Source organism: Hevea brasiliensis, chromosome 15, assembly GCF_030052815.1.
Source record: "Hevea brasiliensis isolate MT/VB/25A 57/8 chromosome 15, ASM3005281v1, whole genome shotgun sequence".
Classification (NCBI taxonomy): domain Eukaryota; kingdom Viridiplantae; phylum Streptophyta; class Magnoliopsida; order Malpighiales; family Euphorbiaceae; genus Hevea; species Hevea brasiliensis.
In genome coordinates this window covers 74778248-74795536 of record NC_079507.1, presented here as the reverse complement: position 1 = coordinate 74795536, position 17289 = coordinate 74778248, and the positions used below count along the sequence as shown (strand labels likewise).

The following is a 17289-nucleotide window of genomic DNA, read 5'->3' as shown; positions in this document are numbered from 1 at the left end:
AATAAAAATAATAATTAAATTTAAATTGGAATATGATAATTTTTATTGTTGTTTTATTAGTGATTGCAGAGGTTCACCCCATAAAATAAAAGCCAAAGAATACGAGATGAAATTCCATCTCTCTAGCATCTTCCTTCAATGCACCGGACCATTTGTCTCCATCTCCATTGGTTTTCTCTAACAAAAGAAGATATGTACACAGCAAAATCCACTGTTACTGCCATGCCTGGTGTCTTCCTCTGCTCCTCTCTCTCTCTCTCTCTCTCTTTCTAGTCTCTTACTTTTATGCCTAATATTTTATATAGTTTTTCATTCGAGTAAAAAATATTACAGGCAATGAAAAGAGAGAGATAGATATTTAAATTCATTTATTGATTAATTATCTCAACTAGACGATGGGATCAAAGTCATATTAGTAGAGGATAGGAAAAAAAATAAAAAAAAAGGGCCAACAATGAAAGTAAAGTTTATATTTTATAAAAAAAAAAGCAACAGTTTATTTTAAAATTAAAATGATTAAATTTAAATTTAAAATTAATTAAATTAAAATTAAATGAAAACATACTTGAATTGAATTAAAATAAATCAATTTAATTTTGAATCCAATTAAAAATTTCATGTAAAAAAACTGTTTGATTTGATAAAATTAAATATAAATGAAATCAAAATTAAAATTAAAAGCAAAACTTTCTTGATTTTATCCGATTTTAATTCTAATTTGATTCAATTTCAATATTGAACTAATGATTATCAACAGTAACTTTTAAGCTACCGTTAGTATTTTAATTCTAATTAAAACATTATCTTTCTTATTTATATTATTTAATAGCATAATATTTATACTAATATTTAGATATTAAGAGAGTAATTTATGAAAATTACCCCTCTTAATTATTGAGAGAGCATTTTAATTAGAGTCAACATAATGGAATCATTATTTTTATATTTAATTTGCTAATTCAACAATTATTTTTACCAAACACTTTTACTTTAAATTACTATATTAATAGCTAATAATTAATAAAACAACAAATAGCTATTAAAAGAAGCTAACAACTATTAGAACAGCTAATATCATTGAACAAGCCAAAATGTTTCTTATATTAATTTCACACAATAATATATAAAATTAAAAAAAATCGTAGATCAACATCTAATAATGCAAGTTGCTGTTTATCTATATGATTTAACTAAGCACCAGAAAATGCTGGAACTGCAAGTAAACATTGAAACAAGTAGCACAACATGCATACTTGATCCTTAATTTATTTGTCTTTAATGGAAGTTCAAACTCAAAAACTTCATAATCATATATATAAATGGCTCAAATATCATTAAATTAAAGTTTATTTATCCTTAATTTATTTCGTTTGTTGACTTAATCATATTACTTCATTCGAAAATTAAAACCAATGTCTTCTTAAATCTTTAATTCGATCCAAGCCCTAGTGGTCCCATAGGAATTAGATTTGAATAAGAAAGCTAGCTAGTTGTGAGAGGCAGAAGAAAACAAGCATGCGCACTGTTGCACCCACCAGCAATACATATTTCTTTAATGTAACATTATAATTAATCTTGGTGGAATGGAATCCTTAATGTCGTCCAATATATAAATCTTTTATTAATAACGGTCAGCAAAGTTTTTTTTTTTTAATTTTTAGTCAGATGATAAAATTCATTTTCAATTTGATTTTTAAGAATGACCCTTTTAAGAAATGATCTTCTATACATATAATTCATAATTTTTTTTATTAATTCTTGTATATACATCAATTTCATTCCTCTTGTATGTACATTGATTTTTATTAGAATTATAACTTAAAATCCTAGTAGGATTTGGAGAGAGATCTTTTTTTTTTTTAATTTGAATAAGAGAAATATTCTTCAATACAATAAAGATATATTTCTATTTTAGTGTTATTTCTAAATTAAATTGGACTTTTAATCAAATTAAAATTGAATGAATTAACACTATAAATAGAAGAATAATGGAAAGGTTATTTAGCTTCGCTCATAGGGAGTAACTTTGACATAGAGAGTGATTTTACCCATAGAGAATGACTTTACCCATGGAAAAGGGTTGCCGCCTATTGTAGAGAGGGGTTTTGCTAATTATTGAGAATTTGACTCTGTTTATTGATGAGCAGTACTTATCCATTATAGTGATGCAAAACAATTTCATATTTTTTAGGAGATTATAATTAACAATAAATTTCAACGAGTTTAATTCTATCGATTTCTTGAACTTGTTAAAACTCTATTTGGTAAGGTATTTACATGAATATAACTTTGTAAACGAACACTTTGAGCTCATTGGCATGCAGTTAGCTATAGCCATGGCTTCGTACATCTCCAAATTCAGATCACAAACCTACAAAATCAAGCAATAAAATAATACCTTGCTGTTGTATAAAATGATGTAATATTGAGTAAAATATATATATAAATTAATTTTCTTTTTTAAAATGGGATTTAATTAAATACACGCCAAAACATGATGCATTTCAAATATTGTATCAAGGAGACTTTAACTTAGTAACAAAGATGAGTCTAGAGATACACCCAATTATACTAAAGATGTTTAGTCTAAGCTTATTGGTGAACATTAAAGAGTAAAACAGTAAATGGTGGAAAAAGGAAAAGTTCCTTGCATGCCTCACATCATGAAGCTTTAAGAGACTTGTAATTAATAAATAAATTGTCCCAAGAAAACTGAAGCCCTATCAGCACCCATTGTTTGTGTTTTCATATGCACATGAATCTTGATTTTCTTGAAAGTATGACTAGAAATATATAGTTGTCAAGTGGACTTGGTCCGCAAAAGCTTTCTTTGGATGAGAAATTAAAATAGGATTATGATCATGAAATCCAATATATAGATTGAGCTGAAGGCATGACCCCACCATTGATGCAAATGTGGTCGGCTCATCATATGTTTTATTGCACAACACGACACAAAGTCACATGTAAGTAACATACATATATGCCTGTACTCAAATACGTGTATTTGTATATATATATATATATATATATATATATATATATATATATATATATATATATATATATATATATATATATATAATTGATTTTGACAACGAGCAACAAATTTAGGTTGGAAAAAGGAAGACCAAGTTCTTTGCATATCAAGAAATGGTTGATAATACTGGTGCTAGTGCTTCAAGTGAAGATGGTGCCATCAAGGAGCAAGACCGGTTGTTGCCGATAGCCAACGTTGGTCGGATCATGAAGCAAATTTTACCTCCTAATGCAAAAATCTCCAAAGAAGCTAAGGAAACTATGCAAGAATGCGTTTCGGAGTTCATTAGCTTTGTCACCGGTGAAGCATCGGACAAGAGTAGAAAGGAAAGGCGGAAGACTGTGAATGGAGATGATGTTTGCTGGGCTATGGGAGCTCTAGGTTTTGATGACTATGCAGAGCCCTTAAGAAGGTATTTGCAAAGATATAGGGAGTTAGAAGGAGATAGAGCTAATCAAGAAAAGGCAGACAATAGCAATACCGAGGAAAAAGCTAGAGGATTCGTCGTCGTATAGAAATTAAACAAAGGAATCAGGATGTTGTCCCACCAGCAGCTCCATTCAAGTTTGATGACAAGAGGAATAGCTCCTGTTCAAGGCCATTCTAATTGGGATTGAGGGGAAGGGATTAGACTAGATTTACTGGTTTCTTTTATTTTATCTTTTCATTTGGGCGTGTTTATTTGTATGACGAGATTTATATCTCAGCTTAATCCCTGGACTATGCAATTTGATAAGCTAGATCGAGAGGATGCAACCACAGAAGAATCAATCCTGGCTTGTATGTTGAAAAATAAAGTGTACATGGGATTTGATCCAAATTGATTTCACTAGATAGTAGTAGCAGAATAGGAATTTTGCTAAAAGCTTTAGACCTTGAAACACTTAATCTTGATGATGTGATGATGGAGCGCAGTCTGCAACAGGAGGGAAACAAACAAGGTCAGTTGATTAATCGCTGCCGCCCTTAACTTTTTCTGCTTCTGAGAGATATGGATGAAAAATCTTGAATTTTTTTTGCATTTTATACATATGCTACCTTCATCAAGCCTTATATTCATGATTTTGAGATCATATTTAATTTTCAGTAGGAAGAAGAAATCACTGTAGTTTACTCACGTTGATTTCATCCATAAGACTTGTTGGGGGATAATCTCTCAAGTATTACCAATATCCAAACATACCAGGATGAAGTCCACATACATTCAGTATCCATACATACGATCGTATATGTTGATCAAAGCTACTTGTCTAGGGTTAGGGTTTCTTTAACCAAGGACTTGGGGAGGGGGGGGGGGGGGGGACCACTATATTAATTTAATTTAGCAACTATTGTGTTGGGATAATAAGAGAACTGTATATCTAATTAATTTGTTCCTTTTCTTTAAATAAGAAGAAGACTTTCTCAATTGAGCTCTAGGAAGAAAGAGGAAAGAGAGAAATAGGATTAAGGCCTCCTTGGTTTTCTAATTAGGGTTAGGGTTTTAAAAGGCTCATTTAACAATATAGGTACAATTCAATTGGAAATTTCTAAATTTAGGGATTGTTTTCCACACTTTTCATCAAAATCTTTGGATTCAAAACATGGGAAGACGCGTCAAAATAAAAATGAGACAGAGAAGATGGGAGACAAAAGATTTAGCCTCGAAAACATCAGCCAATTATCCTTCATCCCGTACAAAATAACTGTCTTTCTATGGAAGAATATCTTTTTATGTTGTTCAATGCCTCAATGTTTACTCTTCTGCACTGCACATGTATTTATAAATGCCAGTAACCATGATCCTTTGCAGCCAATAGCACTATCCCTTTTCAATTGAATATAGAGTTATTCACAATCAAATTTATTTACGCTCAAAACTGTTAGATTTTTTTTCTAAAGCAAGAATTAATGGAAGCATATAGATGCAGCTCTGTAGATTATGGAATTATTGGGATTGTTCTTCTTGGGTTTTAAGTGTTTGTATTCGCAGAAGCCTTCCTATGATCCTTTCCATTCTACTACCTTAAAAACGCAGTAGCCCCATTAAGGCTGCATGAAATCAAAATCTTAATTAATATTCTTGCAGGTTTAGCTGATATAAGTCATAATCAAGTTTAATTGTGTGATTATTTGTATGTTTATTAATTTAATTAATTATTTGTAAAGCATAAAAAATTTCAAAGAAGCGATTTAAAGGTGGTGGAGAAATTGAGATATATATACCCTTCGAGTCACAGTAGATGATCACAAGCTAATTAAGCCTTCTACAGGAGAAAATTAAGCTTTTGATTCTGTTTCTTTCTCTATCAATTGCATCCATTTCATGACATATGTAGAAATTAATTCTATTACTATTATTATTAAGAACTCTTCTTTTCTGTTTTCCTTTAGTAATTAATTCATTTAAGCCAACTTTCTATTTCGAGGGAAAGATATTAATCTAAGAGTTAAGAATAAATAATGTTTAAGTTGAGAATATCCAATTTAATTTTAAATTAATTTCTAATACCTTTTAACTAACGCATTTAAAGCAAAACAACTCTAACAATGATATTAAGCAAACTCTTAAAATGCCTAATATTAAAAATAATGGATGATATGGTGAAATTATATGGAAAGTTTGTAATCTATTCAACAATAATTCATTGGATTTGGAGAGTGAAGTTTCACCAATCTTGTTTCTTTGGCAATGCTTGAGATGTTCTTGATGAAACAATCTAGAAGAACAAAATCCACCTTGTCTTGGCAGCCCTTCTATTACTCACGGCCTTTTCAATGCAGAAAATAAAATTCAGTAGACGCTTCAGCTTATGATATCTTTTAATACGGAAGGTAATTCGTTTCATCCTTTGCATCTCAATGGAATTCTTCTTCTATATGATCAGCACTCAACTGTTTCCTACAGAACTCTAATCTGATTTAATATAGCCTAGGCAGGCATAGAAGGATAATAGAAAAAAAAAAAAAAAAAAAAAAGAGGAACTGCAGGACAATCTACTCCCAGGAGTCAATAATTCCTTGTTATTTTGACAATGATTGCTTTCAGTTTTAGATGGAAACAAATTTTTAGATCAGATTCCGTGCTCCATGCATCGTTAAGTTTATTCAATTGGTTGAACTTCATGATCACTTGTCCAAAACTCATTAATTTGCTGTACCCTCAATGCAGTAAAGGTTTATTAACAAGACCTTCATCAAGATACTGCTGAATTCTCTCCAGGCATTTTTGTTTCTGTGTATATATAGAGTAATAGAGAGAGAGAGATGAGCTCCATATATCTTTATGTGAACCAACAAGGATCAGTTATGATTTCCAAATTGCCAAATGTTCTTGTTAACAAATTTTAACCAGATTGATTCTGAAGATATAAAGAGCATGGAATGGGTTGTGCAGCATCAAAAGATGTCGAGATTCTCTTGTTAGAGATTTTCTGTGGAAGGAGGTCACAAGTTCAATAGTACATTTTGTTTCTTCATTATTGGGCACAAAGAACGAAGAAGCAACAAAGTTAGCCGTTAATTATCATTAATACTATGCATCTGGATATATATAGATGACCAGTTCTTATTTTTCTTTAATCATACTGATTTTTCTCCATTAGATTGCTATATATTATATGGAATTGACTTCTGCACTGCCATATATAATCTAACAGTCAAGGTGTTGTGCATTAAAGTAACCATGATGGATCAAAATTCCTTCATTATGAGATCTATAATTGCTTTGATTGTAAACCACTATATTTCTATATATAATATATTTATTACTAATTATTAAATTGGTCTCAAGTTACAATATCTTGGTGATGCCCATAATTATCCATTCTGAATTCTTTACATCAAATGTAGTAACATTATTAGTTGAATTTGAGAGAACTATATTAAATACAAATTTTAATTTTTATAAAATTTTAAAAAATGTTATATAAATTATTAATGAAGAATATAAAATAAATAAATTTATATATCTTCCTGTAATATTCAAACAATATTAATAAACTTTTTTAGATAAATATTAATTAAATTTGAGAGTTTAAAAAATATAATATTTCTTTCACTAATTCAATAAAAACATTTATAATAATTTTAGACTTTGTTCGGCAATAGCTTTTAAACTAAACTTTAGTATTTTAACTCTAATTAAAATGCTACTTCTTATTTATATTGTTTAGTGACATAATGTTTATACTAACTTTTAAAGATTTCAGTGGTTCATAAAAAGTTATCTTTAGAGATTAAGGAAGCATTTTTTACTAGGATCATAACTAATCCAATAATTATTTTTATTGAACATTATAATTTTAAATTACAATATAAACAACTAATCACTAACAGCTAAATTTAATCGTTAATAGTTACTAAAATAGCTAACAATGACTATAACAACTAATATTACCGAACAAAACCTTAGTATGTTTAAATAAAACTATACAATGCCACAATTTCAAAATTTCTATTTAGTTTTTCATTATCTTCTAAATAACACCTCTATAACTTTTAATTTTTTTTAAATTTTTCTTCTTTGCCACTTGAGAAACATAGGAAGAGAAAAAAAAAAAAGATAAGTGATTTTATTTATCAAAAATAAAAGAAAAATACTGTTTTCTACAAATTTGTATCTAATTCATTTAAACATACCTAGATCACTAGAATATTTAATGGAATATAATCATTAATTAAAGTATGAGGAAGAAAATGAAACCAAAATTAGGAAAAGTAAAAAAAAAAAAAAAACAAAAACCAAAATCAAATTAAGGAGGGGGAATTAGGTGAAGGAAGGGAGTTATAGGAATTAAATTTTTTTTTGTTGATTTTACATAATTATGTGTTGATTAATGGTAATTTTAGTTAACATTAGATGGAGAAGTTATTTAATTTATGAAATAAATTTCTAAGATTTATGTATTTTAAAGTAAAAATAGAAGGATTAATTTATAATTTTTAGCCGATTTTGGAGCAATTTGTAATTTAGCCTTTATATAATTTAATTTTTTATATAAAAAAAAAGGTGCAATGAATTACAGAGGATCCGAGACCCGAAAGAATGCCACATCTTGTTTCTCAACAGCCTTCGCCATCAATGCATTGTCGCACCTCGACTTCATCCTTTTTCTTCTCCATCCACACTTTCTAAGCCTTTTCTTTATTCTCTTCTTCAAATCTGCTCCCTTTCCCTTTTCCTTTCCCATTATCTTTTGTTATGTACAGGTAATTTATATCTTTTTATGCTTTCTGATTTTACAATCGAATCTATTGATCTCTTTCTCTTCATAGTTTCTTCATTCTGTATGGATTGCTTCTTTCAGTAGTTGATCAATTTGTAAATAACATCTGTTTTTGAGCTCCGATTAGAGCATTTGCATTGTTTGGGTACTGAGAAATCGCGGGAAACCCAAGGAAAAGGTGGGATTGGAGTATTTAGGGCAGCTACACTGATCATCACTTGAAACTTGATGTTCTGGTTTCTTTAATTATCTTTCCCCATGGCTTCTTATTTCACGAATTAAGAATTAGGGTTTTAGGTCCAGAAGAAAGGGATTTACTGTGATAATTGATTTATCCTTTGTATTTGATATATAGTTAGGGTTTTTGTAATGATAAGTTACTGTTCTTTGTTGCTGGATTTTCTATATTTGTTCTTGAAATTATCTTCACTCTGGCTACACTTTGTGCAAGTTCTTATTTTTTTGAAGATGTGGAGATTATAAAGCTGTGAATCGAGTTGGTTTCCAAGCTCTTTACCAGTCAAAGAAGTAGCTGTGATCTGTACAAAAACGTGAATTTAGCTGCTGCAATGATTCTAATGAACGACTTGCATTTAATATCATGCAGATTTTGTTGTGGAGGTTTGAGAATTAGAGTTTGGGCAATATGACAATGAATGAGCGGAAGACAATTGACTTAGACCAAGGATGGGAGTTTATGCAAAAGGGGATAACAAAGCTGAAGAACATCCTAGAAGGGTTGCCAGAGCCACAGTTCAGCTCTGAGGACTACATGATGCTCTACACGTATCTATTACTGTGTTACTTGTTCTTTATGCCAGTTTGTATGCATATAAATTGATCTATGTTTTGATTTGCGTTGTTGCTTGCTATTTTTTTGTCATTGTGGTTGCTATTTTCCTTAATTTTCTTTACAGAACCATTTACAACATGTGTACACAAAAGCCCCCTCATGATTACTCCCAACAACTGTATGACAAGTACCGTGAGTCTTTTGAAGAATACATCACTTCAATGGTGAGTAACATTTTTATATTAAGTGCCAGTCTTCCAAACATTTGTTATGTCTATTCTCCATACATTTTGTTCCATGGCTCAGAATCAAAATCATTTTGTTGCACAACATAAAATCTCAATCAAAATCAATTTGTTGCGCGACATGAAATTTTAGTTGCAATATATTCATCAGAGGTTTTATTATTGTCTCTTGTACAGTTGTATTTGAGATTTCCTATGCATCCGTATGATATATTGAACATTTATATCCCTACAATACTAGATGTGTCACATATACATTTAAGTTAACGGTGAGTGTTCTGGGGTCTCTGTGATAATGAAGGTAGATGTGGGTCAGTCCTTGTAGTTAAATTAAGTGTTATGTTTGGAGATGTCATTTGAAGCTCTTATTGAGTTATATTTTAAACAAGTATGTCTTCATTATTTTTCAATGTGAGTTTTCTGGTTCAGGTATTGCCATCGTTAAGAGAGAAGCATGATGAGTTTATGTTGAGAGAGCTTGTGAAAAGGTGGGCAAACCATAAAGTCATGGTTAGGTGGCTTTCTCGTTTCTTCCATTATCTGGACCGCTACTTTATTGCTCGGAGGTCACTTCCGCCCCTAAATGAAGTTGGACTCACGTGCTTCCGTGATCTGGTATGTGTTGACTTGGCCCTTCAATTGTCGTTCATCTTATGATCTGTCTATATTTGTTAAGGACATTCTGTTATGAATACTAATAAGGAGTAAGGGGCTGTAATTGTATGGTAAAGAGAGTAGAATAAGAAGATATAGTTGAGATGAGCTGGATGATTTAGTTAGATAATTCAAATAGTTAAGAGTGGCTGGAACAGTTAGTTAGGCAAGGGAAAGTTGTATAAATAACTGTTAGGGGGCTGTAACAGACGCTATCCAAGAAATATCAATATTACAGTCAATTCTTCTCTCTAATTCTCTCTAGTCTCTTCTTTCTAAGTTCTATTTCTCTCTATCTTCCTTCTTCTCCTATTTCCCTTCCTCTTTCTTTCTCTTATCTCTCTCTAATTTCTGCTCTTCTCTGGATTGAGAATCCTGTTTCATAACAAGTGGTATCAAAGCTTGATTTCAATTGGGCATTGTTTCAAATCTGCTAAGGAGGGTTGCAGTGATAACTCGGTGCATGGCAGGCCCTATATTCCAGATTCTTCTTTCTTGAAACTGCTATTCTCTCTATCATTCTTCTTCTTCCTTCTCTGATCTACCTTCTTCCTTTCTTCTATTTCTCTTCGCTGTCCTCTGCTCAGATTTCTTTTCTGTTATTCCTTCATGGGATTCTTGTTTCTATTTGCTGGATTTTCCCTCAAAATTTCCTTCGTCTGAGTTCCTATTCTGTTTTCCAAGAATCAGATCTCTATTCTTTCTTTATTTTCTTTGTTTCTTGAAGTTTTTGAAATTCTAGATTATACTGAAATCCTATTCTTGAAGTTCTTGTAATTCCAGATTTAAAGAACGATCCTAGACTCTTCTATCAGTTGGGTTTTCTTTCACTATTTGCTTCCTCAAATTTTCTTCCGCAGTTTTCTTAGAAACAAAATACAATTAGATCATCAAGTCATGGACCTACAACCTTGGCAACAAAAGAAATTGCTGGATATTTTTGAACGTGTGAGAGATGAATATAAAGACAAAAGGAGTTGAAGCCTTGAAGGAAACACGGGTAAGCTTTCACAGGTTGGTTCAAGAGCAAATGGGGGAGATGATGGAGTCCATTCAAGCTTTAAAAACCAGCATCTGTATATCTGAAGATTCTTGCGGTAGTGGTATTGAATTGGAATTAACTACTTAAGGAGTACAGAGGATTTCGATGCTAAGAAGGAGACTATCCCTCTTGGTGACACAAGAATTTGGCATGATGGCGGAGATAAGAAATTGATGGAAGAAAGATTAAGAGATGAAAATCTCGTGTGCAAAACATCCAACGCTGATGGAGATGAAGAAGCTACTATTCTACTAAATACAACATTATCTGCATCAGTTGACAAGGAGAAAGCACAAGAAGGGTTGTCAAAGCTCTCTAGTGGGATTATTGTTCTTAAGGTTTAGGGGGCTAGTGAAGCAGAAAATTTTCTTTTGAAGTATTTTGATAAGGAGCAATTTAGTCAAAAGCAAAGCTTTGCAACATACCCTCAGCTGAAATGGAAGGAGGGTGGATTTTATTCCTGTGATTTCTTAGTTTCCATGGAGGATGAATGGGAAATATTAAGAAGGTAAAGAAAGAAATCCATCTTATATGATCCAGAGGGGGAAAAAATTCACTCCAACATTTTTTATTCTCTCTTTCTGGTTATTTTCTGCTACAATATATGGTCGTTGTTTGGATATGGAGGCAATAGTTTTACAGTCAAAATAGCAAGGAAACTACTCTTGTGGGCATGTGTTCATCTCCTAATTTAAGATTTTGGTATTTCCTTTCAGTATTATAATTGCAGCTTTCTTAATTCATTCTTGAGGACAAGAATGATTTCAGGAAGTGGGGAATGTTATGAATACTAATAAGGAGCAAGGGGCTGGTAATTGTATGGTAAAGAGAGTAGAATAAGAAGATATATTTAAGATGAGCGGGATGAGGTAGTTAGATAAGTCAAACAGTTGTTAGAGTGGCAGGAGCAGCTAATTAGTTCAGCAAGAGAAAGTTGTATAAATAACTGCTAGGGGCTGTAACAGAGGCTATCCAAGAAATATCAATATTACAATCAATTCTTCTATCTAATTATCTCTTAGTTCTATCTCTCTCTATGTTCCTTCTCCTATTTCCGTTCCTCTTTCTTTCTTTATCTCTCTCTAATGTCTGCTCTTCACTGGAAATGAGAATCCTGTTTCATAACACATTCTTTCCTTTCTTGCTTCTTGAACCAACCATAATTCTAACTAGAATTATTTTTAATCCCCACTTTCCAGTATATGCTTCTACAAAATCATATATAAATTATGATGTACATTTTCTAATTTCAGGTCTACCAGGAGTTAAATGGTAAAGTGAGGGATGCTGTAATTTCTCTGGTATGGTAACATTGTTTTGCCCTGAACATATAGTACACTTTTTAGCTCCTGGATAAGATTGATTAACATAGTTGTTTTGATTCAGATTGACCAAGAGCGTGAGGGAGAGCAGATTGACCGAGCTTTATTAAAGAATGTTTTGGATATATTTGTTGAAATTGGAATGGGGCAGATGGATTACTATGAGAATGACTTTGAAGCAGCAATGCTTAAAGATACAGCTGCTTATTATTCTCGGAAGGCATCCAACTGGATTCTAGAAGATTCTTGTCCAGATTATATGTTAAAAGTATGTGGGATATTTTTTAATGGTTAAAATATAATTGGGTGCCATGTTAAATGGTGTCTCATGTATATTGTTGGTGATGCCAGGCTGAGGAATGTCTAAAGCGGGAGAAAGATAGGGTTTCTCACTACTTGCATTCTAGCAGTGAGCCAAAGTTGCTGGAGGTTAGTTGTCGTTTTTCTATTGTAATCTAATTTTGATTTAGTTAGTCACTTAATTTTAAGAATTGAGGATGCTGTAACCCAAAAGACCACAACACCTGACCTAATGTAGGTCTCACCCAAGTCATCCATTTCATATTTTCAGGCCTAACATAAAATATGCCATTTATTTTCTATATTTCTATTGTTAACACGTCTTTTATTTATTTATTTTTTTTTCTCTTTTAACTTTCTCAGAATGTTCAACATGAGGAGTTGTCTGTATATGCAAACCAACTGCTTGAAAAGGAACACTCTGGATGTCATGCATTGCTTAGATATGACAAGGTACATATGAGCAGTTATACATTTACTATTAGTAATTGCAAATTAGGATGCTTATTGTTTCCTTATTTTTATTATTATTAGTTCTTTTGAATTCTTTTTCAGGTGGAGGATTTATCGCGAATGTTTAGGCTCTTTTCCAAAATTCCCCGAGGCTTAGATCCTGTTTCCAGTATATTTAAGCAGGTTGGTAGCCTTGAACTAGTGTTCTCTAGCCATGGTTCTGGGATGCATCAGTTAATTTTAACTTATTCTTGAAACATTTTCTTCACTTTGATGCAGCATGTTACTGCTGAAGGTACTGCTTTGGTCAAACAAGCTGAAGATGCAGCAAGCAACAAGAAGGTAAAGTCTACTTAGTTTTTGCTTGTTTTATATATATATATATATCTTTGAGACAACTTTTGATAATTCACTTCACTATAACTAACAACAGTAATATGTAGTTTTATATATGATTTGTTGATCAGATTTGCATATAACATTGCATTACATGATAATTATAAGAAGCATGATTTTGAACAACTGTTTTGCCTTTTTTCTTAGCTTGATGTTACTTCTAGTGTTAAGAATCTGCACTATTAGAGTTGCTCATAGCTTTATGAGTAAGGTGGGAATGAAATGGTTTTTGATTCATGTGAAGAAAAAAAAAATCCATTTTCCAATAAGTGATTTTTTTTTATTTAAGCTTGGATTTTCAATTTTATTTGGTAATATTAGATCTGTCTTTTGCTGTATTGCTTGAGTTGTTCAAAATGGTTGCATAAGCATTTCAATTCATTACCAATTCTAACAATTCATTTGAGTAATGCCATTATTATTAAGGGTCTTTTTTTTTTCCGTGTAATTTTAATGCCAGATTTGTTCTTCCCTTTTGTTTGACAGGCAGATAAAAAGGACATTGTTGGTTTGCAAGAACAGGTAATGTATCCATTTCTACATCTAAAAGGTAAATGTGGTATTCGAATGGTTGGGTACTGAATCTGGCCGTCTTCAGGTGTTTGTTAGGAAGGTTATTGAGCTGCATGACAAATACTTGGCATATGTCAATGATTGTTTCCAGAACCACACTCTTTTCCACAAGGTAGATGATCATTAAAACATTGTTAAGGTCTTCTCGTTCTTGGCATGTAGTGTTTGAATGTTATGTCTTCTTGTCTAGGCATTGAAAGAAGCTTTTGAAGTCTTCTGCAACAAGGGTGTCGCTGGAAGTTCCAGTGCAGAACTATTAGCCACTTTCTGTGATAATATTCTTAAGAAAGGTGGGAGCGAGAAGCTGAGTGATGAAGCCATTGAGGAAACACTGGAAAAGGTCTGCTGTGCTTTCATCATAGTGTGATGATTTCTATACGTCATGTCAATTTTTTTTTTTGTAATTCAATTTGCTAGTGACATGCAGGTGGTAAAGCTGCTTGCTTATATTAGTGACAAGGACTTATTTGCTGAATTTTATAGGTCAGAAATGCCATTTCCAATGAATAGATGTTTAATTTGATATATTTTAGGGGGAGGTCTTCAATTGATATATAATTATCATTTGTTGCCTGGTTACTGACAGAAAGAAGCTTGCTCGGCGGCTTCTTTTTGATAAGAGTGCTAATGATGATCATGAGAGAAGCATTTTGACAAAGCTGAAGCAGCAATGTGGTGGTCAGTTCACCTCAAAGATGGAAGGGATGGTCAGTTGATCGATATTTTACATGGCTATATATGCATAAAATTGTTATATTAACTGAAATGATTTCTCAAAATCAATTGTTTGCTAGGTAACGGATTTGACATTAGCAAGGGAAAACCAAACTAGTTTTGAGGAGTATCTAAGCAATAACCCAAATGCAAATCCAGGGATTGACTTGACGGTTACTGTTTTGACAACTGGCTTCTGGCCAAGTTACAAGTCTTTTGATTTGAACCTTCCAGCAGAGATGGTATATTTGGTTTTTTCTGTTTTAGTCAGAATGTTAGCATGTTGGTTGAACCACTAACATATCTTGTTCTCTACGCTTTAGGTCAAGTGTGTTGAAGTTTTTAGGGAATTCTATCAGACAAAAACAAAACACAGAAAACTTACCTGGATATACTCTCTGGGTACCTGCAACCTTATTGGGAAATTTGAACCAAAAACCTTGGAGCTGATTGTGACAACCTATCAGGTAATATCTCAATGAAGTTAATCTCCAACATTTTTGAATTTATTCTTTCTGTTGAGCATGGTGGAGTGGGTTTAGATGAATTTCTTTATTACTGAATAATGATATTGATTTTATTTTTTTTTCTTCAAATAGGCTTCTGCACTGTTGCTGTTCAACTCCTCTGACAGATTGAGTTATTCAGAGATCATGATTCAACTGAACTTGACCGATGATGATGTTGTTAGATTGCTACATTCTTTGTCATGTGCAAAGTATAGGATTCTAAACAAGGAGCCAAATACAAAATCAATCTCTCCTACTGATTACTTTGAATTCAACTCAAAGTTCACTGACAAGATGAGGAGAATCAAGGTAATGAAGGTTTCATAGGATATCTTGTTCAAATCTGCCTTCTGTGAATTATGCAAGAGAACGTATTTGCTTTTTTCAATTTGCAGATTCCTTTGCCTCCTGTGGATGAGAAAAAGAAAGTAATTGAAGATGTTGACAAGGACAGACGATATGCTATCGATGCTTCAATTGTGCGTATCATGAAGAGTAGGAAAGTTTTAGGTCACCAACAGCTGGTTATGGAGTGTGTTGAGCAGTTGGGCCGCATGTTCAAGGTTTTTATGGCATTTCTTTTACTCTTTCGTCAATATTTCATCTTGTTCTTTTTTCCAACTTGGCAATGTTTTAATTTGATTGTGAAATTTCAGCCCGATTTCAAGGCAATCAAAAAGCGGATTGAAGATCTGATTACACGAGACTATCTCGAAAGGGACAAAGATAACCCAAATTTGTTCAGATACTTGGCGTAATGTGGCCTTGTTGATTATCCATGAATAATGAAGTGGTGACTGGCAACTGCAATTTGCACTGGAAGAGTGTACCTGAATGAAGCAGCTCAAGAATATTTATAAACGCCATTAATTGAGTGCTGCTTTTTGCTGATTTATTAGATGCATGAGCCGAGGCCGCTTGTACATTTTGCCTTCGCAGCCAGGTATGAAGAACTTCCATAGATTGTGCACCCATGTTGGAAAATTGTAATTGATTCCACAACGAGGTCCAATGCACCAATAGGACCATCTACCATCCTGTATCTGTTATTTTCTGCAAGTCCATCACATTACTTGATGCCTGTTTGTTAATTGTTTCTTTACTGCCCCACTGGAAGAAGAGAAAAAAAAAAAAGTGATTTGATTTTAATTGCATTGTGTTTTTGAGTGTCAGTTTCGGAAACTATCAGGTGAATGGTTTTTCTTTGAATTTGGATGTCGTTGTTCATGCATTTTATGCATATATGGGGTATATATAATTTCTTAAGAACACTGAATTCCTTTTGTTTAATGGAATGGACAAATTAGTTTTCAACTATCTTCGATTTTTAAGCTATTAGTGGACTTGGAGATGCACTCAAGCCCGTTTGCAAGAAAAAAAAATTCCATTGAGTTTTACAAAATCATGCTTTTTTTCTATTTGGAGATGATTGAATTTTTTTCATTTCAAATACAAGAATTGACAAAAAAGAAGTTAATTGAATCGAATCTTTGTAAAATTCTAGTTTCCTTGCAACTTGTACTTGCCACTTATGAGAAAATAGATCTCACTGGATGTGAACCTGTGATAGGTACTGTAAGATTCCATAACCGATGAATTATTCTGCCTTGTGTTAGTCTTGATTGGATTATTGGATGGATACTGTGTCTGCCATTTGGAGGAACCAAAGCATGCAAAAAAGCAACCCATTAGAGAAATCTCCTTTTACTTGTGGCGATAAAGTCTGCGCTCCATCTGGTGCCCTTCGCTTCTCTAACACCACCACGACAACCGCATCCTTTGGTTACCATTACAAAGCCTGTTATAGTTCTTTCAAACAAGCAAGTTTTCTTTCTTCTTTTTTTTTTTTTTTTTTTTTTTGTAAATGCCAAATGGGTATGCAGCGAGCGTGAGTCTATTTCACACTGGTTGAGCTATAGCGTAGGTAAGTGAAGGGATCTCTAGGAGTGAAAATTCAGCGAAGTGAAATTTCTGAAATTAAAAATATAGGATTATTTAATTATTTTAAAATGCTATATATATATATATATATATATATATT

The 17289-nt window shown here is 32.4% G+C and overlaps 3 protein-coding genes across 3 annotated transcripts in view; all 3 read left to right on the top strand.

The window, feature by feature from the left end:
* The first annotated feature begins 3132 nt into the window (after positions 1-3132).
* Positions 3133-3741, top strand: LOC110631463 (nuclear transcription factor Y subunit B-5-like). Its single transcript, XM_021779298.2, has one exon. The coding sequence runs from the start codon at positions 3154-3156 to the stop codon at positions 3553-3555; it is 402 nt and encodes a 133-aa protein (XP_021634990.2). The 5' UTR covers positions 3133-3153; the 3' UTR covers positions 3556-3741.
* A 4299-nt stretch (positions 3742-8040) lies between these two features.
* On the top strand, positions 8041-16397 carry LOC110673950 (cullin-1). Its single transcript, XM_021837200.2, has 20 exons — positions 8041-8230; positions 8855-9033; positions 9165-9264; positions 9715-9900; positions 12235-12282; positions 12368-12571; positions 12655-12732; positions 12967-13056; positions 13159-13239; positions 13336-13398; positions 13939-13974; positions 14051-14137; positions 14216-14365; positions 14453-14508; positions 14612-14732; positions 14820-14981; positions 15063-15206; positions 15339-15557; positions 15644-15811; positions 15905-16397. Exons 2-20 carry the CDS (start codon positions 8894-8896, stop codon positions 16004-16006), a joined length of 2235 nt encoding a protein of 744 aa, XP_021692892.1. The 5' UTR covers positions 8041-8230; positions 8855-8893; the 3' UTR covers positions 16007-16397.
* Positions 9762-17289, top strand: part of LOC110673951 (cullin-1) — a 31908-nt gene continuing 24380 nt past the window's right edge. Inside the window, exon 1 of the mRNA XM_058135883.1 lies at positions 9762-9900. The gene's annotated coding sequence lies outside the window, so the exon portion shown is untranslated. The remainder of the gene's footprint in view (positions 9901-17289) is intronic.

Excerpts from the sequence above, each read along its gene's own strand:
- LOC110631463 (XM_021779298.2), top strand. The coding sequence starts at position 3,154 with ATGGTTGATAATACTGGTGCTAGTGCTTCAAGTGAAGATGGTGCCATC.
- LOC110673950 (XM_021837200.2), top strand. The coding sequence starts at position 8,894 with ATGACAATGAATGAGCGGAAGACAATTGACTTAGACCAAGGATGGGAG. Across the intron at positions 14,509-14,611 it reads TTATTTGCTGAATTTTATAG|AAAGAAGCTTGCTCGGCGGC; the intron begins GTCAGAAATGCC and ends GGTTACTGACAG. Across the intron at positions 15,558-15,643 it reads ACAAGATGAGGAGAATCAAG|ATTCCTTTGCCTCCTGTGGA; the intron begins GTAATGAAGGTT and ends TTCAATTTGCAG.